This window comes from Ctenopharyngodon idella, chromosome 5, assembly GCF_019924925.1.
Source record: "Ctenopharyngodon idella isolate HZGC_01 chromosome 5, HZGC01, whole genome shotgun sequence".
Lineage (NCBI taxonomy): Eukaryota > Metazoa > Chordata > Actinopteri > Cypriniformes > Xenocyprididae > Ctenopharyngodon > Ctenopharyngodon idella.
In genome coordinates this window covers 6,260,960-6,280,940 of record NC_067224.1, presented here as the reverse complement: position 1 = coordinate 6,280,940, position 19,981 = coordinate 6,260,960, and the positions used below count along the sequence as shown (strand labels likewise).

The 19,981-nt window shown below is 38.1% G+C and overlaps 1 protein-coding gene across 9 annotated transcripts in view; it reads left to right on the top strand.

Moving 5' to 3' along the window:
* Positions 1-19,981, top strand: part of doc2b (double C2-like domains, beta) — a 274,263-nt gene that overhangs the window by 176,726 nt on the left and 77,556 nt on the right. For all 9 annotated transcript variants that reach the window (XM_051895445.1, XM_051895446.1, XM_051895451.1 and 6 more), the window contains one exon: positions 17,676-17,755. In XM_051895445.1, the coding sequence (XP_051751405.1) occupies positions 17,676-17,755 (80 nt within the window). The remainder of the gene's footprint in view (positions 1-17,675; positions 17,756-19,981) is intronic.

The following is a 19,981-nucleotide window of genomic DNA, read 5'->3' as shown; positions in this document are numbered from 1 at the left end:
GCAGTGCAAGAAATCACAGAGAAAGCGGTACAAGCCTTGACTCATTTCGTGTCGCCAGATCTTGCTAGAAAAACAGTGAACAAGAACAAGGCCATTCTAAACAGAGATAAATCCAAATGCTTTATGCTAAAACACAGGACCAAAATATGGTGTCTATATTGCCATACCAATTCACCCTTCACCGAGAGTTTGACAGGCAATCTGACCAATCATAATGCTGAATCCACCATTTTGTCCGACAAACAAACCAGACAGAAGAGTTATGGCTGGAATACACTACACGGCTTTTAAAATCTGAACTTTGTAAATGGTTACAGAGAAAAGCTGGGCATCATACACTACACGACTGAGGATCACACACTACCAGACTTTAAAATAGTTCTGAACACAAACAGAAACATGCGTCTCGTTGCCAGGAGATGCATGACAGGTGAAACAAACGCATTAGATGAGATAACCCGCAGTAGTGGAAGATACGAGCAAATTGCGTTTGGAAATGGACAGGGGTGGGTAGACACAGTCAGTATGGACTCAACAGATTACAACAGGAGTTAGAGGTAAATGGTGTAGTTTTATCTATGTTGTTACCTTTAATATAATCTGTTATCAGTCGCTGTTCACTGTTAATGTAATATAATCAATCATTTGCAGCTATTGACGTTTTAATCCGACTACTTATCCAGGATAGAGTGTAAATGTCGAGCCCTGGATAACGATGAATATTAATGTAGCTAATAATGAATGAATCCGGATTTACCTCAGAATGTGGTTTGCTAACTCTCTCAAGACAAAGCTAACAGTACAGTACTTACTGGAGCAATTTTTCCTTTATGGTGGAGCTCCACTTAGTATTCTTCAGTGATTTTTCTGTATTTATGAAAATTTCCGTATTTTTCAACCTGGTAGCGGCGTGAGCTGTATTAACCCGACTGTGTGACAAAACTGCTGCAAACAATTAATAAACAAACTGCAGATTCTGCTTTTTCTCATACATTTATTTCATGCATGTCATGCGCAAGCTCGAGGCTCCATCTAACATGATCATGATGAATTTTTTATTTTTTAGTAAACATGATGAATGTTTACTAAAAAATCGGAGTCTGTGACCTTCATATACATGGGGCAAAAGTTGTGTAGCGTTTTCCAGTCTTTAGTAGATTAACGGCGGTGGACTTGAACTTGAAAAATGGTGTGTTGGCGTTTTTCCGCAGTTGAAACAACATACCTTCTAATGTTCATTCACATTTATTTCAAGCAAAAACTAGGACAAGATGATCAGTTTACGTGTCGCTTGAACTTAGGGAATACAGAGATCTGTTCGACACATTAAAGAGGCACAAAATGGTATTTGTTTGAATTTCTTTGCAAAAAATTACCAAATCTGAAAGCTAAGACTTTGTTTCATACCAAAAGTAACCTCCTCTGTCTTGTCTTTCGGCACGTTGTCAGTGTCCTCTTTGATCCGCGATGTATTTTTCACTGCATGAGAGCATGAAGTGTGGTGCGAGAGCACCATGGCTTGTCAGACATAGCAACAGTAACTAAGGGGGGTGGGTCTTTGCAAAGGGTCAATTCCAGCCCCATTCAGTCCCTGAGAATGTTTACTAACAAGAGGATCATTTCATAGCTGTAAGTTCCTAAAGATCGGTGAACAGTCTTACAAAAGCGAGAGCCCCATAGCTAAACACTATATCAACACTGTAATGTTAGCTAGCAAGCTAGTGGAGCCACAAATATTAAAACATACCTACAGGTTGTAATCCATAAACAACTGATTGTCCCGACAAAGTGGGAACTGCTCTGTCTTTCGGGAGAAGCTTTTGTGCATAGCCTGCATTGTACTCTCTTAGGTTGTGGAAGCTGTCTTCAGTAAAATGTGCAACAGATAAACATTGGGGTTATAATGTTCATGAACAGTGTTAAAGATACATTTTAACCACTGTTTTCTAAGTTCGTCCACCTTAGGAAGGCCAAACAAAGGGGTTTTGAAACCAGGGTAAAAAAAAAAAAACAGCATCTCATTGACATGGCAACAACACACTACTAAAGCAGGTCTTTTTCTTCACCTTCTCTAGCGCCGCACAACCAGGCCTTGCCCCCTTTTTTTGCATATTCCGCAGACAGAGATTATTTAAATGAGTGACATTGTGACTTCACAAGATCCAGAAGAAGCGCGGTGGTGTCCTAACAAGCCGTTTGTTGTAGTTCTTAAAAAGTGTTTTCTGTTAAAGCTGACCTTTTTACCAGATGTAAAACAAGTCTCTGGTGTCCCCAGAGCTTGTATGTGACGTTTTAGCTCAAAATACCCCACAGATCATTTACTGTACATTCTTAAAAAAATTTTAAAAAAAAAAGTGGTTCTTGGCTCGTAATTATAGGGGAACCACGTTTGGTGCTATGTAGCACCATATCTTTAAAGGTGCTGTAGAGCACCTTTGTCAAATGGTGCTATGTAGAACCCATAAGAGATGCCATATCGCATTTTATTTCTTCAAAAAAAAATGGTGCTAAACAGCACCAACAGTGGTTCTTTGGCTCATAAAGAACCTTTAAAGGGGTTTAACAGGTTCTTTGTGCGGCAGTGGTGCTATATAGCACCTTAACCACCCCAAAGAACCTCTGAACAACCGCTGAGGAACCATACAAGGGCTTAACAGGTTCTGTATACAGTATCGGTGCTAAATAGATCCTCAGTCATCCCAAAGAACTGGTGAAGAACCACTGAACCACCAAGATTTGGTGCTATACAGCACTTAAAGTGGTGTAAAATTCCCCTATGATTATGAGCCAAAGAACCACCTTTAGTCTTATATAGCACCATTTTCACCAGTTGTGTGCGGGGCTTCTCCCTATGATGATGTCATTGTAAGGGAGAATCTGAATCAGCTGATTTGAAGAGACTGCTTCTGATTTATAGGAATTATAAAAAAAAAAAGAAAAAAAAAGGAGTGAGTGGATTTTTACCAATACAGGCTGGTTGTTCTCACACACTGCCGACACACGTTGGTGTTCAAACTCCTTTATAAGAGTGAATTTTTCATAATAGGTCCTCTTTTGGAGTGGACTCTAAGCTTTCTAACCTTGCAGATAGTTTTTATGCTCAAACAGCAACATTACACAGTAACTAAAGCTGAACAAGTGAAAAAGCATAATAGGACCCCTTTAAATTGTGCTGTTTTTTGAGGAAAGGTGTGCTGCTGGATTTACATATTTTCACATAGCAGCGAAAAAAAACAAAAAACTTAAACTTGCATTGAAGGAGATCCCTTCCATATCTAGAATATCATAGAGACTTGAAGATGTGTTATGTTGACTTGAGCCAGTAAGCAACCCCCTATAACACCCTAGAAACCATCCAGAACACCCTAGCAACCGTATAGCACCCACCCAGAACCCTTAGCTTTGTGGTGGTAAGTTTTGCAGCAAACACCACTCATATCTTCTTTAGAGAGTGTACAAGTGAAGTGTACTGTTTTACTTGAGTAATTCCCTGTGCTGTTATGCTGTTTTTTGGGTTGACCACACAAATTAAAGGAATCTTTGAAGAAGAACTCGCAGTGATTGCCAGCAGTTACGCATTTTAAATCTCATCAACATGAATCTGCTCTCTGAATTGTGTGAAAGTGAAATGAATCAATTTGAGTAGACGAAGGAAATTTTAGAGGCTTAAAAGAGAACACCTTGCTGAACATGAGTGATAATGGAAATACAGCAGAAATTCATTTCAAACACAGGATTATGATAGATCTTTCTTTCTGTGTGGATGCGTTTTGTATTGTTTGGCTTATCATTTGCAGTAAAGGTCAAAACGATTTTTCAAAATTGAATATGTCTAAATGAAATAAACTTGCCACACATTTTCCATTAGCAAGAAATCACCAAATAGACAGCAGGAAGCCAGGAACCATCACACACTTCCCGTCTGTAATAACAAACCGCTATTATATGAATGATTCTCTCATATTAAGCCGTATATTTGTGTACAACATAAAGAGAGCTGTAATCTGAACTCCAGGACTTTTCTGTATACTACATCCCCTTCATGTCGTCTTGTTTTATCTCGATCCCTGTTGGTCGACTTCCTGTTAAATCCAAACACTGCCCTGAGCCTTGAACTCTGATGGCTTTCTAGTTTGTTTTATGATAAAATGTGCTGTGTGCCCATGTGGTCTGTTGTTCATGAGACTGCAAATACCAGCAAACGTCCTCTCAGGCCCAGCTGTTCTCTACCAGGGACTCTCATGATGTCATGAAGTTTACAATAACATACACAGTGTGCGACAATATTGGCATCTCCTCAGATACAATGGAAGTGACCAGAGCCCATCAAATCAGTCAATGTTGATTATATTTCTCCTGGTCATAATTGAGGTGGATGTAATGAGCGGTGACGGAGTCTCTGGTCATAAATGAGTGGCAATGTTTGCAGAAGATGAGAAGACAAATGAGTTTCTCAGCGCAAGCAAGACCTTTAATGGAATGTCATGTCACACAAATATCACAATAAGCAATCACAGGCTCCACACTCCAGAAAAGCCATAAAGGTACCCAGAATTCTATTACTATTAGTAAAGAACAGTACCTGCACATCTGTCCATAACACCAAGTCATAACCACACGTGAAGCGACAGCATTCAAACTGAACTCAGTGTGAACAGATGTATTCAATGACAAAAAATGTTTGTCACTCAGTGTGTATTTTTAATAATGTTAAAATGGTTTATTATGAATTTGATTATGTACTTATCCATTTTGTTGCGAGTGCAGTGCTCTTGCAGAGAGACTCCGCCCACACGCTCTTCTGATTGGCTGTATTTTTTGACTGATTTTGTCGCGTCTGACAAATTGCTTGTCACTGGAATCTTTTCACATTGCATCTGGTAATAACACAGTGTTCAGCCAGGACTTTCAAACCTCTCTGTTTCAGAAACAGGAATATAAAAAGTAGCTTGCACAGCATGATAAGAATAAACTAGATTTTTACATTGTCTGAATAAGAATTCTTCTTCGTGCAAAAGTTGCCACCACAATGCAAACGGCGTTGAAATGCAGTTGGTAATGTGTTCTGGGTGGTTGCTACTGCATGTAGTGAATTATTTGTTGAACAGAATATGCTGTTGCTCCATCCAGGTGAGTCATCCATGATTGCTCGCTCATGTATTATGGTCCCAAACTTATGTATGTATGTGTCATTTTTAAAAATATGGTGGCATAACTTGTCCCTTAAATTTTCAGTCATGAAAATTCTTTTAAATCAAGCAATTCCTCGTAGATGGCATCATTTTATTAGTAGTGGGAAGTTCGGATCATTTACTGACTCAGACCTTTGAATCTTTTTTCAAGTGATTTAGTTCATTTCAACAGAATATCATTAAAATGTTCATCCCATGACAGCCCCATAGCCTATAAGGCAGTCTGTACCGGATACAGTATTGTTTCTTTCAGACCCGAAGCCGAAGAATCGATGCAAGCTATTCTGTTGTGTGTGGTTCTGTTTCCTGTACAGAACCTATAGGATGTTGTGCATGCACTGTCAACACATGAATGAATCACTCTCTGAGACAACTCGTTGTTCCCAAGTCATATTAAAGATTCGTTCAAAATGAACAAATCGTTCATGATCGACCCGTCACTACATTTTATAACAACATTTTATTGACATTGACAATATAAAATTTTATGTTTTATAATGATCTTTGATAAATTTTAAAATGATCTTTGTCCCTGTATGTATGTATGTATGTATGTATTTATTTATTTATGTATTTATTTATTTGTCATCTGTGTTATTAATGTTAAAAACTTATTTTGAAAAAGTTTTTGGAAAACCTAATTTCAAGGTCAAAGTTCAGAGTAAGAGGAGATTGTTCAGATGTGCATGATGTTCCTACCATGTTGAAAAAGTTATTATTTACATTTAAATTTACTTTTTTTTTTTTTTTTTTTTTTTTTAGGATTCAAAAAATACTTTCATGACAGTGTTATTTTTAGCTAAAATTATTTTAAAAATGTGATCATTGAAATAAAGCTATTAGTAGATGAAAAACTTAAGTTTTTAGAAATGTCTTACCAAGTAACTGAAATAAGTGTATATACTGTATATTTCAGTCATGACAACTCTCGGAATATAGTTTTAGTGTGTTTTTGAATGTTAATGTATTTGGTCTTGGTGACCTAAATCTGCTACGCTTCTGCTGCTGCTGCAAAACAAGTTCTACTGCTGCTAATAGATACAGACACGCTGCTGTGAATATCAGAATCAGAATCAGAATGAGCTTTATTGCCAGGTATGTTTACACAAACTAGGAATTTGTTTTAGTGACAGAAGCTCCACAGTGCAACAGAATGACAGCGACAATACAAGACACAGATATTAAAAGAGTAAAAGAATAACAAATAAACAAGATAGACAATGTGCAAAATAGCAAAAAACCACAATGTATAATATAGACAATTTTGTATGTATGGTTATGATATGTGCAAATTTGAAATATAAATAAGTATGTGTTTTAAGTAAATAATGTATTATAGTGCTGTGTTCCGCGTTTATAAAGTGTTCATGAGATGGATTGCCTGAGGGAAGAAACTGTTCCTGTATCTGGTCGTTCTGGTGCTCAGAGCTCTGTAGCGTCCACCAGACGGTAACAGTTCAAAGAGGGAGTGTGCTGGATGTGAGGGGTCCAGAGTGATTTTCATTGCCCTTTTGCTCACTCTGGATAAGTACAGTTCTTGGAGAGTGGGGAGGGTTGTACCAATGATTCGCTCAGCTACCCTCTGTAGTCTTCTGAGGTCAGATTTGGTAGCTGAGCTGAACCAGACAGATAAAGAAGTGCGGAGGATAGATTCAATGATGGCAGAGTAAAACTGTTTCAGCAGCCCCTGTGGTATGTTGAACTTCCTCAGCTGGCAAAGGAAGTACAACCTCTGCTGGGCCTTTTTCACAATGGACTCAATGTGGTTGTCCCACTTCAGGTCCTGGGAGATTGTGGTGCCCAGGAACCTGAATGACTCCACTGCAGTCACAGTGCTGTTCATGATGGTGAGTGGGGGGAGAGCAAGGGGGTTTCTCCTGAAGTCCATGATCATCTCCACTGTCTTGAGCGTGTTGAGCTCCAGGTTGTTAAGACTGCACCAGACAGCCAGCTGTTCAACCTCCAGTCTGTAAGCAGACTCGTCACCGTCCTGGATGAGGACGATCAGTGTGGTGTGTCATCTGCAAATTTCAGGAGCTTGACAGAGGGGTCTTTAGAGATGCAGTCATTGGTGTACAGGGAGAAGAGCAGTGGGGAGAGAACACAGCCCTGAGAACACAGAGTTAATTTGGGCTGGAGGAGTGATGGGATGATGATGTTAAAAGCAGAGCTGAAGTCTACAAACAGGATCCTCACATAATTACCTGGTCTGTCCAGATGCTGCAGAACATAATGCAGTCCCATATTGACTGCATCATTCACAGACCTGTTTTCTCTGTAGGCAAACTGCAGGGGGTCCAGTAAGGGTCCAGTGATGTCCTTCAGATAAGCCAAAACCAGTCTTTCAAATGATTCCATGGCCACAGATGTTAGAGCCACAGGTCTGTAGTCATTAAGTCCAGTAATTTTGGGTTTCTTTGGGACGGGGATGATGGTGGAGCTTTTGAAGCATGAGGGGACTTCGCACAGCTCCAGTGATCTGTTGAAGATCTGTGTGAAGATAGGGGGCCAGCTGGTCAGCGCAGGTTTTCAGACAGGCTGGTGAAACGCTGTCTGGGCCTGGTGCCTTTCTTCTCTTGTTCTTTCTGAAGACCTGGCGCACGTCGTCTTCACTGAACTGAATTGCAGGTGTGGGGGAGATGGGGTTACAGGAGGTGTGAATGGTGAATTTTTTTTTTTTTTTTTTTTTTTTTTTTCAAACCTGCAATAAAACTCATTCAGATCATCTGCCAGTTGTTGATTCTCCACACTGAACCATGGTTTGTCATTGTTGTAAGTTAGATGAGTCCTGGTAGGAATGCACATATCTTCACAGAAACTGATATATGAAGTTGAGCTCGTCCAGATCAAAAACACTGCAAATCATTCCTATCGAAACGGGCTTGTAAAGCCCACTCTGTTTCAGTGGTCCATCTCTTTACAGTCTTTGCTACAGGTTTAGCTGATTTCAGTTTCTGCCTGTAGGTCGGTATGAGATGAGCTAAACAGTGAATGTGTAAGATATGCTGCTGCTGTATGAATAGACATATATAAATCCTGTAGCAAATCTAGGCAGGTGGAGCTGGGGGAGGTGGAGGAACAGGACTACCCTACAGCAAACAATAGAGTACCTCAGGGATGACGTGTTTTTGTAGGCAAAACCCGGAAGCGAGTTAGCATTTTAGGACTTCCGGTTCCATCACCCTAAAGTCTATGGGGTTTTTTGAATGGGTTTTTGCTAAATCGCCTTGGTTAACAAAGCCTCTAAATATTTTCACGTTTTGATCTATGACATAAATCACACCAATTATAACCCGCTTGTGATTTATTTATTTTTTTTATCCTTTATTGTGTCTTAAAAAGGGCGGTTGCTAACAAATTGCTAAAAGGGACTGCTTCCTTTGGCGGGGACTTTAGACGTCATCATGATAAACAGGACATTTGGACAGCATTTCTCATGAAAAAGTGGATAAGTATTCATACACAGCGCAGATCATAATCAGCGAGCATGTTTTTAAATAAAGTTGCTTTTTAAATAAAGTTTGAGGAAGCTTGGAGGTGGTGACGTTGATCCGCGACCATGGTGTGCTGTAGTCCGTTTATAGCCTACTGTTAGCTTTTTATATCTGACGACTTTTAGGCTTCAAAATGTATAAATGTTTTGTTAACTTGTAAAGATTATCTTGATAAACAAAACGTGTAAGTGTCATAACCCTTTGTTAAACACAGAGCTTATTTTTTGCGATTTTCCAAAAGTCTATGGGAAAAATACATAGGCTTTCGATCGAGGGAACCCGTGTGCCGCTAACTTCCGGGTTGGCCTACAAAAACACATAATTCCTGAGGTACTCTATGAACCAGACTATTTAAATATTGAGGAAGCAATCCCATTGGCTGCAGGATCAGCAGAGGCCAATCAGCTTGTGGTATGCGGTAATGATGTGATTGCTTGCAGACTGTATGTAAAGGACCTATCAGCTTGAGCCCTCTAAAGTTTAATGACTCAACTAGATATTTATATGAATAAGTGTATATTTATAAAAAAATAAAAAATAAAAACTTTTACAACCATTTCTTAATTTGTGAAATAAAATGATAAAATATGCCTAGTAGTAATCTCAAGGTGTTAATAAATACCATCAGCTTCAATAGGAGAAACCTGAACTGAACAGATATCTTCTTCTTTCTTTTTTTTATAATGACCCATATGCTGATGTAACATTGACATTTGTGACCTGAACAGTTAGATCCATCCATCTCGATTGCATCTTTGAGGGCATTTGCAACTTGTTTGGATAGCAATCTGATCAATAGAAGCGCATGAAGTGACCAAGTGAAAACATTCTGATCCGTAGATATGGCTCATTCAGTACAGGGATTTGTTTCGTATTTTATTATCCAGCAGAAAAAAAATCAAGGTTAGTGAATCTTGACAGTCTTGACAAATTAATAGAGTATTTAATTACAATGACTCTTAAGTCCAAATTTGTATCCTCATTGATACCTCCCCTTAATTACCACCTGTCATCCAATTCAGAGTTTAAACCACAGCAGTGAAGACAAGCCCAGTCTATGGTCATGTGACCAGCCCAAAATACCAGAACCGGCAAGGATAGAGTGGATGCGATTTTGGTTCTCGCTAATTCCAGCACTGTTTGTTTCCTTCCGCTATACTGGCAGAGGCCATAATGCCGTCTGTCCTGAAAAGCTGGGAAACTGGCAGCTAACCACAGGGAAACATAATCCCAAAAGACTGTTCACAGGCAAGCTCATTACTTCCATTTTCTGTGTTGTGGACAAAAATTTAAAATAACTTTGTTGAGATCAAAGCAATCTCAATGTTAGACATCTCATTTGTAAGCTTGCGTTTCATCCTTGATAAGAAGCCATTCTGGTTTATATGAACAGATCATATGAAACCTTTCAGGCCAAAAATGCTGAGGGCTGTCAAGGCATATTTTGGCAGCTTGGCCTTCCCTCTCAATCGAAATTTGCCAATGGAAAATTTTCTTCAGGTGGACATTGTTGAAGTGTAAAGTGGTCCAGAGTGGGAAACTAAGTGACGGGTGTGTGTATGATTACAGGTTGATTGAGCTTGTGTAATGCTGCTCTTCAGCTGACATGAACGTATAGCAGCACGACCTGAAGTTAATGATAATAGATGCATAATCCTGCTACCCTTCTATTTTACACTCTACCACACATTATTCTTTCTTTCTCTCTGTATTCTTCTATAGTTACATTCAGAAAGTCAGTATTTACCAACAGCTGTGATTCAAATTGTTTCGTACATACAAAAGCCAACAGGAGCGGATCGAATAATGTCTGTATGCACAGGTAACTGCAGTCAGTCCATGTGACAGCCGTGCTGTAACCATAGAAACAGACAATAATAGTAAATATAAAGATTATGTATAGTGAGGGTTTTGTATTGTTTTTTTGTTTTTTTCATTGTAAACTGTTTGGGGCTGCTTTCATCCTCCTTTAAGCTATTCGCTCAAAAACCAGTTCTGTCCACTCCACCCAATTCACTAACAATCCACTAAACCTGAGTTTTGGCTTACTCTCTCAGTCCTATTTTCTTTTATTCACATATAAAGTGATCAACGCACATACATAGAGCGCATTAAATATGGTCAATGGAAGCTCAACCATACTTGCTTGACAAGTGAAAACATGTATGTGTGTTGATTAGTGTTTATATGTGATTAAATGGCCAAATTAAATCAGTTGATCATATAAAGTGATTGTGTCTCTTCAGAATCATTCGATTCATACGGTTTGCTTTTACAATGTGTTTATCAAGTTTTTGAAGCTTGAAAGTTGTAGTGGAATAGACTTTCAATGGAGGGACAGAAATTTCTCAGGTTTCATTAAAAGTATCTTCATTTGTGTTTTTAAAGATGAATAGAAGTCATACAGGTTTGGAACAACATGAGGGTGAGTAAATGATGACGGAATTTTTTATTTTGGATGAACTATCCCGTTTCAGTTTGCCAAAGTCACATTAGTGAAATTTCTGCAAATTTCGCAGCCCAAAAAAAGGTCTGTTGTTTATTGTCAATCGTGCAGCAATGTATGAAGCACAGCTCACACAGTGAATCCATGTGACAAACTATGCTTTACAGTAGTTTGCTTTTTTTTTTTTATTATTATTTTATTGTTTACTGCACTATTTGGCCTGGATGGTGAAGTTATGCCCTGGTGTTTATTGCAAACCCAACCCTAAATATGTGGTTGTGTGTGTTGGATTTGGATGTACAGCCGTGGTCAAAAGTACTGGCAGTGACATTGATTTTGTGATTTGCTGCTTCAGTATTTGTAGATTTTTTTTTTTTCACATTTCTATGGTATACTGGAAAACAATGATACACATTTCATAAGTTCATAAAAACATTTAATATATGCAAAGAGTCAGTATTTACAGTGTTGATCCTCCTTCATAACCTCTGCAATTCACTCTGGCATGCTGGATATGAGCTTCTGGGGCCAAATCCTGACTGATGGCGATCCATTCTTGCCTTCTTAGTGCTCGGAGTTGATCACAATTTGTGGACTTCTGCTTATCCACTCGCCTTTTGAGGATTGACCACAGGCTCTCTATGGGATTAAGATTAGAGATTTTTCTGGTCACGGATCCAAAATTTCAATGTAATGATCTCCAAGCTACTTCATTATCACACTTACCTTGTGACATGGTGGTCCATCATGCTGGAAAAGGCACGGATCATCACCAAATTACGCCTGGATCATTGGGAGAAGTTGCTTTTGCAGGAAGTTTTGGTACCGTTCTTTACTCATGGCAGTGTTTTGGGCAGAATTGTGAGAGAGCCACTCCCTTTGGATGAAAAGCAACCCCACACATGGATGGTCTGCCGGAAGGGGGCTTCATTAGAGAAAATATCTTTGCACCAGTCTTCTGCTGTACAATCCTTATACTTCCTGTCTGTCCTTGATGGGTTTCTTGACACCAGGCCATTGTCCAAAAGTCTTCTCCTCACTGTGCATGCAGATGTACTCGCACCCACCTGCTGCCAATATTGAGCAGCTCTGCACTGGTGGTGACATGACTATGTAGCTGACTCCTCAGGAGGAGACAGTCCTGCTGCTTGCTGGACTCTCTGGGACATCCTGAAACCTTCTTCACTGCAATTCAGCTTCTCTTCTTGATGTTCTTGATGATCATGTAAATGGTTCTTGCAGGTGCAATATTCTTTGCAGCAATTTCCTTGCATGTGAGGCCATTTTGATGCAAAGTGATGATGGCTGCACATTTTTCTTTGGAGGTAACCATTGCTGACACAAGAACACATTGATTGGAAGTGCTTCTTTCCGCCTTTTATAGCAGTCAGTCTGCTCTTATAATCCAATCAGAATGATAGAGTGATTTCACCTGACTAGTACTTTTTCACTTTCCCATGTGCTGATATGATTGGTGAACTGATGTTAGCTGGTCATTTAGTGCCAAGGCCAAAAAAAAAGTTTAATCTAGATAATCTAGAAACAATGTGATTCAACACCACACCAACTGAAACAGCAAACTTTGCAAAACAACAAAATTGTCACTGCCATTACTTTTGGCCACAGCTGTAGTGTAGCCCTCACGCTGAATAAAAATTAATTTATTTTTATTCTGCAGAGGCTGATGTTGTCACACAAGGTTGTGAGCAAGTTTCATTGAATCTTATAATTCATTGATGTTGCTTGACATTAACTTTTTTGCTCGCCAGCCACTGTGGCTAGTGGTTTTTCAAAGTTTCTAGCCACTCAGCATTTTCACTGGCCACAATTTTGACATTAATACAATGGGGAAAAACTGCCATTTAGATATTTTTAATATCATCTCATAATTTGGCAGCAGGTATATAAGACTACTGTTATTTTAAGACCTGACACACGGATCCATTATACATGCGTGTTTATGTTCATTTAAAACATAGCTGACTGTGTTTATGTGAATACTCACCAAGACCGGCATTATGTCATTATTTTGTGTGTATTTGACTGTTTAAGAACAAAATATGTAAGCAGCGGAAAATAACCCAATTTAGTACTGAGAGGCGGCTTTTTTGGGTGTGAGCACAAAATCTGTGGGAATGAGTAAAATTATGCACAATACGCGCAATCCCACGCCAAAATTCAAGCTCTGTAACATCAACAATATTCATTCAGAGCAAATTATAAGAGTGAGTGAGGGGAGGTGGGGTTTTGTCTCAACTCGCTGTCGGAGAGATGAGAGAGCGAGAAAGCACAGCTGGTATCATTTATCTGTTCTGCGGAAAATGAGTATTGGAAGCGTTATTTTCAGTATCGATATGTATCGAAAAATCTATATTTTTGACAACACTACTTTGCACACATTTTATTATTTCAGATGCCTTTTTAAAAAACTACAATTCAAAATTGTAAAGCCTATATATTATATATAAAATTCAGTCCGCCAACGTGGCTAGCAGGAGTGACTGCGTTACACCCCACTGCTGAAATCCACCTGCATTTAGCAGGTTGGCGGGTGTTAATGTCAAGCCCTATATATATAAATATTGAATTAATTAAATCCTTCAGGGAACCATATAAAATCAATTTGAGACTATTTATTTTGGTCACTTGAAAATAACTCAATTCAATGATGTTGAAGTTAAGTGAACAAATTATGTTTACTAATTCATGTGGAACTGATGTACGATTAAATCATGTAAATCCAACATACCTTCTTCAGTGAAGTCACTTCTCACTATCTATGACCAAAATTATATTTAGCACTTCAAAAACGTTTCACAACTCTATTTTGCTGTAGTATGAACATTGCACCAGTGTGTTTTCTCTATCCATAATTTCCTCCGTCCTTAACACTGATAATCTATTCATAGCCTTCATGAGTAAAATAGCATAAGATAATACAATTCATCATAATTGCGAAAGAGAAAAGCCCATCACTGATGGCAGTGCTCTCTGCATTAGAGATTGAAGTCATGCATTGCTGGTACCAGTTTGGGTAATTAAACACAGGGCTGGTTTAATCCCGCTGATGCCTCTCGTCATAAAAGAATACGCCCACACAAACGGGAGGAGGACATATGGCATTAAGGTCCAACAAAAGCATTCCTACATCATGGCTCACTGCAGCAACAGCTGCTGCGGGGTGCAGTAGCTTAGTGATTCAGATGTAGTGCCCTCAGTCTGATGATATTTTAAACAAGTTAGATCAAAATTCAAACCACAGAAGTTTTTTTTTTTTTTTTCCTCAGTCATTCTTCTTATATTTTGCTGAAGATATAACATGGTTAGTTGATTACTCCAGTATGTCCAATGTAGGGATGTCCTGAGCCAATCTCAAGGATCGGTATCGGGGACGATTTAACCGATTGGTATAGGCTATCCTGAGCCTGATCCTTTATTCTATGTCAGCTGTTACACAGGTGTCGTGCTGTAGGTGGCGGTATGCACCTTCAAGTGGGTTTGCCAACCGGCATTAAAAGGAAAAGAAGACGCTCAAATGTGCGTGTGTGATGCGCAAGAACCAATGAGGTTGGTTCTAACGTGTCACACGCAGGATCAAGCTTCTGTGTTTAGCATATTTGATGCACACTTTTGTAACGAATCACTCGAAAGTTTACTGTTTTTTTACTGTATCGGAGACGTTGTTGTCATAACACGTTGCTATGGATTGCGTCTTGTTTCAGACTTGACTGACAAAATGGCATTCTAAAGTCTGACAACTTTATGTTGCAATAATTTTGCTCATTTTAAATATAGAATATAAGAGGTTTATATCAGTAGTCCCATATTCATGACCATACAGTCTGTTTACAATGTCTACCATTGATTTTAATAACTTGAATGTACCTGAAGTGTGCACCAAGCACTAGGAAAATACAAGTATTGGATCAGGACTTGGTATCAGCAGATACTCAATATTCAGTGACTCAGATTGGAGGTACAAAAAAACTTGATCGGGACATCCCTGTGCCCTTGAACTGAAGATGTTCTCTGCAGAGTGGAGCTGAAGGCCACCTGCTAGGAGTCCATATGAGATTTGACTCGGATTCTCATGGCCGCATTCATACGAGGCAGAAGCAGCAGGGAGGTTCACTTTCAGAGCTGTGACCCTACTGGAGTATTGACTTTACACTTAGTGGGAATGGGAAAGGTCCAAAAATTCAAAGGAGAAAGGAAAATTTTTCTCCTCCTTTTTCTTTGTATCTCACTCAGGAAGTCACAGCCTTTGTAGTTTCACATAATGGGACGTTTGACTGTCGCAATCAAATCTACTTTGCAGCTCATTCTGCTGAAGAATAAGTCACTTAAATAGGAAAAGATCATTAGAACGTCTTTTAAAATTGACAAACAGAATTTTTTTTATTGTTTTAGGGCTAGGTCAATTTGAAATCATTGGTATAACCCCATAGACTGGTGAGCATCTAAATGGAAGTTAATTCAAATAAAGGTGCAGCAGTCTATGTGAAGAGTTGTCCTGACACTGAAATTAGTGGAAAATATTGTTTGATCAGAATTTCTCTTCAACCAAACCAATTTCACAGACAAACACTACAATTCAAAAGCTTGAGGTCGGTACGATTTTTTATTTATTTATTTTAATGTTTTAAAAAAAAAAAAAAAGAAAAGAAAAGAAAAGAAAAAAAACTGTAATATTGTGAAATATTACAATTTAAATAAATAACTGGTTTCTATTTGAATATGTTTTAAAATGTAATTTATTCCTGTGATGGTAAAGCTGAATTTTCAGCATCATTACTCCAGTCTTCAGTGTCACATGATCCTTCAGAAATCATTTGAATATGCTGATTTGCTGCTCAAGAAACATTTCTTATTAATATCAATGTTCAAAACAGTGTAATATTGCTTAATATTTTTGTGGAAACTGTGAGACACTTTTTTCAGTATGTTTGATGAATAGAAAGAGAAAGAACTGCATTTATTTGAAATAGTTTTTTTTTTTTTTTTTTTTTTTGTAAAATTATAAATGTTTGTACTGTCACTTTTGATCAATTTAAGGAATCTTTGCTTATTAAAATGTATTTCTTTAAAAAAAATCGGTAACACTTTATTTTAGGGTCTTTTAACTAGTTACTTATTAGCATGCATATTACTAGAATATTTGCTATTTATTAGTACTTATTAAGCACATATTAATGCCTTATTCTGCATGACCATATTCTACATTCTTAAAGGGTTAATTCACCCAAAAATGAAAATTCTGTCATTAATTACTCACCCTCATGTCGTTCTACACCCGTAAGACCTTCGTTCATCTTCTGAACACAAATTAAGATATTTTTGATAAAATCCGATGGCTCAGTAAGGCCTGCAATAACACTCCCTTTTTCAATGCCCAGAAAACTACTAAAAACATATTTAAAACCGTTCATGTGACTACAGTGATTCAACCTTAATATTATAAAGCAACTAGAATACTTTTTGCGCGCCAAAAATAACAAAATAGCGACTTTATTCAACAATATCTAGTGATGGGCGATTTCAAAACACTGCTTTATGAAGCTTCGAAGCTTTACAGATCTTTTGTTTTGAATCAGTGGTTTGGAGCACGTATCAAACTGCCAGAGTCATGTGAACTGTTGAAGTTTCAAAACACTTATGACATAACGAAGCCTTGTACTGAAATCACGTGATTTTGGCGCTCTGAACCACTGATTTGAAACAAATGATTCATAAAGCTTTGAAACTTCATGAAGCATCGTTTTGAAATCGCCCATCACTAGATATTGTTGAATAAAGTCGCTATTTTGTTATTTTTGGCACACAAAAAGTATTCTTGTCGCTTTATAATATTAAGCTTGAACCACTGTAGTCACATGAACTGTTTTAAATGTTTTTTTTAGTAGCTTTATGGGCATTGAAAAAGGGAGTGTTATTGATAGCGTTGCAGGCCTCACTGAGCCATCAGAGTTTATAAAAAATATCTTAATTTGTGTTCAGAAGATGAACGAAGATCTTACGGGTGTGGAACGACATGAGGGTGAGTAATTAATGACAGAATTATCATTTTTGTGTGAACTAACCCTTTAATCCTACCCAGTACCTAAACTTAACAACTACCTTACTAAGTAAATTAGGAGTTTATTGAGGGAAAAGTTCCTTATACTAAAGTGTTACCAAAAAAGCTTACTGACCCCAAAATTTCCAATGGTAGTGTAAACCAAAATGTACAGTTCTGCTTGTTGATACCTTGTTAAGTTACTAATATGTACCTCAAATCAAAATCGATGCAACAGATCAGAAGTGCTCATTGTAGCAGTCTGGTACCTTGTAAAAACATTACAGCCCTGATAGCCAATCAAAATTCAAATTAGAGCTTGCCAGATTGAGAAAGCTCTTTGCCTTTTTGTGTACAATTAACATCAGATGGTCTCTGATGGAGCAAAATATGGTTTAAACAGCTTGCTAATTGTTATTGCATATGTGCTGTGATCTGCCCTGTAGATAAACTGTTTTGTTGATGATTTTATGTCTGTTTCCTCACAGCTACGCTCGGCACTCTGGACTTCAGCCTTCTGTATGATCAGGAGAACAACGCTCTGCACTGCACTATCAACAAAGCCAAGGTAAGAACCCTCCTCAGGAATGAGCATGTGTGACAAGTGCAAATATCCTAATCCAAATGCTCATTTTGGCAGCACAGTATTTTAAGGCCAGTGGGCTACTTCATAAAACTCTTTCCTCCTGCTAGCCTGCCTTTTATAAGGTCTATAAAGTTCTATAAAGTGAATGATTTTGCCCAGTCCTCTTTGTAATAGGGGACGTTGTGCTCCAGGGGGATCCCTTTGGCCTGTGTGCTCTTTTCTCTGTTGTCGTGTGGGAGGCATTTCCCCTGACAACAGACTGCTGCTAGCATCTGCTGCTGTCTGTTTTGCTTAGTATTCAGTCTAGACTGGCTTTGTCCCTCCAGCAGAATAACTACAAGCAATCTCTCTCTCACTCTCTCTCATCTTTTTTCCCTGTTTCTCACACGCTACCTCTGTACCTTTGTGGCCTCGAGTACAAAACACTGCAATAAAGGCACAACACTTCAGTAGTTTCCTTTTTTTATTTATTTATTTTTTGCTGTGTTTTCTCAAATGTTTCTGTTACAGAAGATCCTGTTCAGGTAGAAGAACTCCTGTGATTTCTTCTTAATTTTTTTTTCACTTAATATTGGATATTGATTCCCTCTGTTGATTAGTTTGCGTTGCAATTCAGAGAATCGGACCTGTCAGATTTCCAATGCATAAATTCACCCACTTTATCCAATACATGAAAGCAAGGCTGTAACCATGTCTTGAACACTGGTTCAACAATTTTTTATAAAGCATAAATAAACAGAACAGTGAAGGAAATTCTAAGTCTAATTCTAGTTGGGAAATAATCATTTTTTAAGTATTTGCAAATAACATTTGCATCAAAATATGCACACATGTAGGCTACCTTTATTTTACATGAATCATGCAAATGCATATTTTCAATTCAAAACGGTCATATTTGAGAAAAAAAGTTGATTAATTTGCATCACTGGATGTTAATGTCGATCTTTTAAAGGGTTAGTTCACCCAAAAATGAAAAAAATGTCATTTATTACTCACCCTCATGCCGTTCCACACCCGTAAGACCTTCGTTCATCTTCGGAACGCAAATTAAGATATTTTTGATAAAATCCGATGGCTCAGTGAGGCCTCCATAGCCAGCAATGACATTTGTACTAAATGTACTAAAAACATATTTAAATCAGTTCATGTGAGTACAGTGGTTCAATATTAATATTAGAAAGCGACGAGAATATTTTTGGTGCGCCAAAAAAACAAAATAACGACTTATATAGTGATGGCCGATTTCAAAACACTGCTTCATAAAGCTTCGGAGCGTTATGAATCAGCGTGTCGAATCAGCAGTTCGGAGCGCCAAAGTCACGTGATTTCAGCAGTTTGGCGGTTTGACACGCGATCTGAATCATGATTCAACACGTTGATTCATTATGCTCTGAACCTTCCTGAAACAGTGTTTTGAAATCGGCCATCACTATATAAGTCGTTATTTTGTTTTTTTGGCACACCAAAAATATTCTTGTCGCTTTATAATATTAATATTGAACCACTGTACTCACATGAACTGATTTAAATATGTCTTTAGTACATTAATGGATCTTGAGAGAGGAAATGTCATTGCTGGCTATGGAGGCCTCACTGAGCCATGGGATTTCAACAAAAATATCTTAATTTGCGTTCCGAAGATGAACGAAGGTCTTACGGGTGTGGAACGGCATGAGGGTGAGTAATAAATGACATTATTTTCATTTTTGGGTGAACTAACCCTTTAACATTTCTATCGCAAAACATGTACTGTATTGAATGTCTCGCTATTTACATCTTACCTCACTCTCTTTCAATGTTAAACTGACGTTTCATGCTGGAATTCATGCTCTGCTTTTGTGAACAGTAAACCCCGCCTACTTTGATTTGATTGGCCATCTCAATCTTCTTGACACTGACAAGCGCTGTTAGACTGCCGAGGCAGACCAGACTAAAAATGTAACTTTTAAACCTTTTTATCATCCTAACAACATACAGACTTGTCCCCCTCAGTGTCTATGGTGGTTACGGCTCTGCAAATTTACAGTTACTTACACAATGTGTATCTGATATGAATAAAACACATTGTCAAATTATATTTGAAAGGATTATTATTGCCGCTTCCATAGACATCACTGTATTCTACAAACTGTAATTGTATTTTTTGCTAATACTTGTGATATATGAAAAGAGCTTGACTGAATAAGAATATTTAATTCATACAGTGAA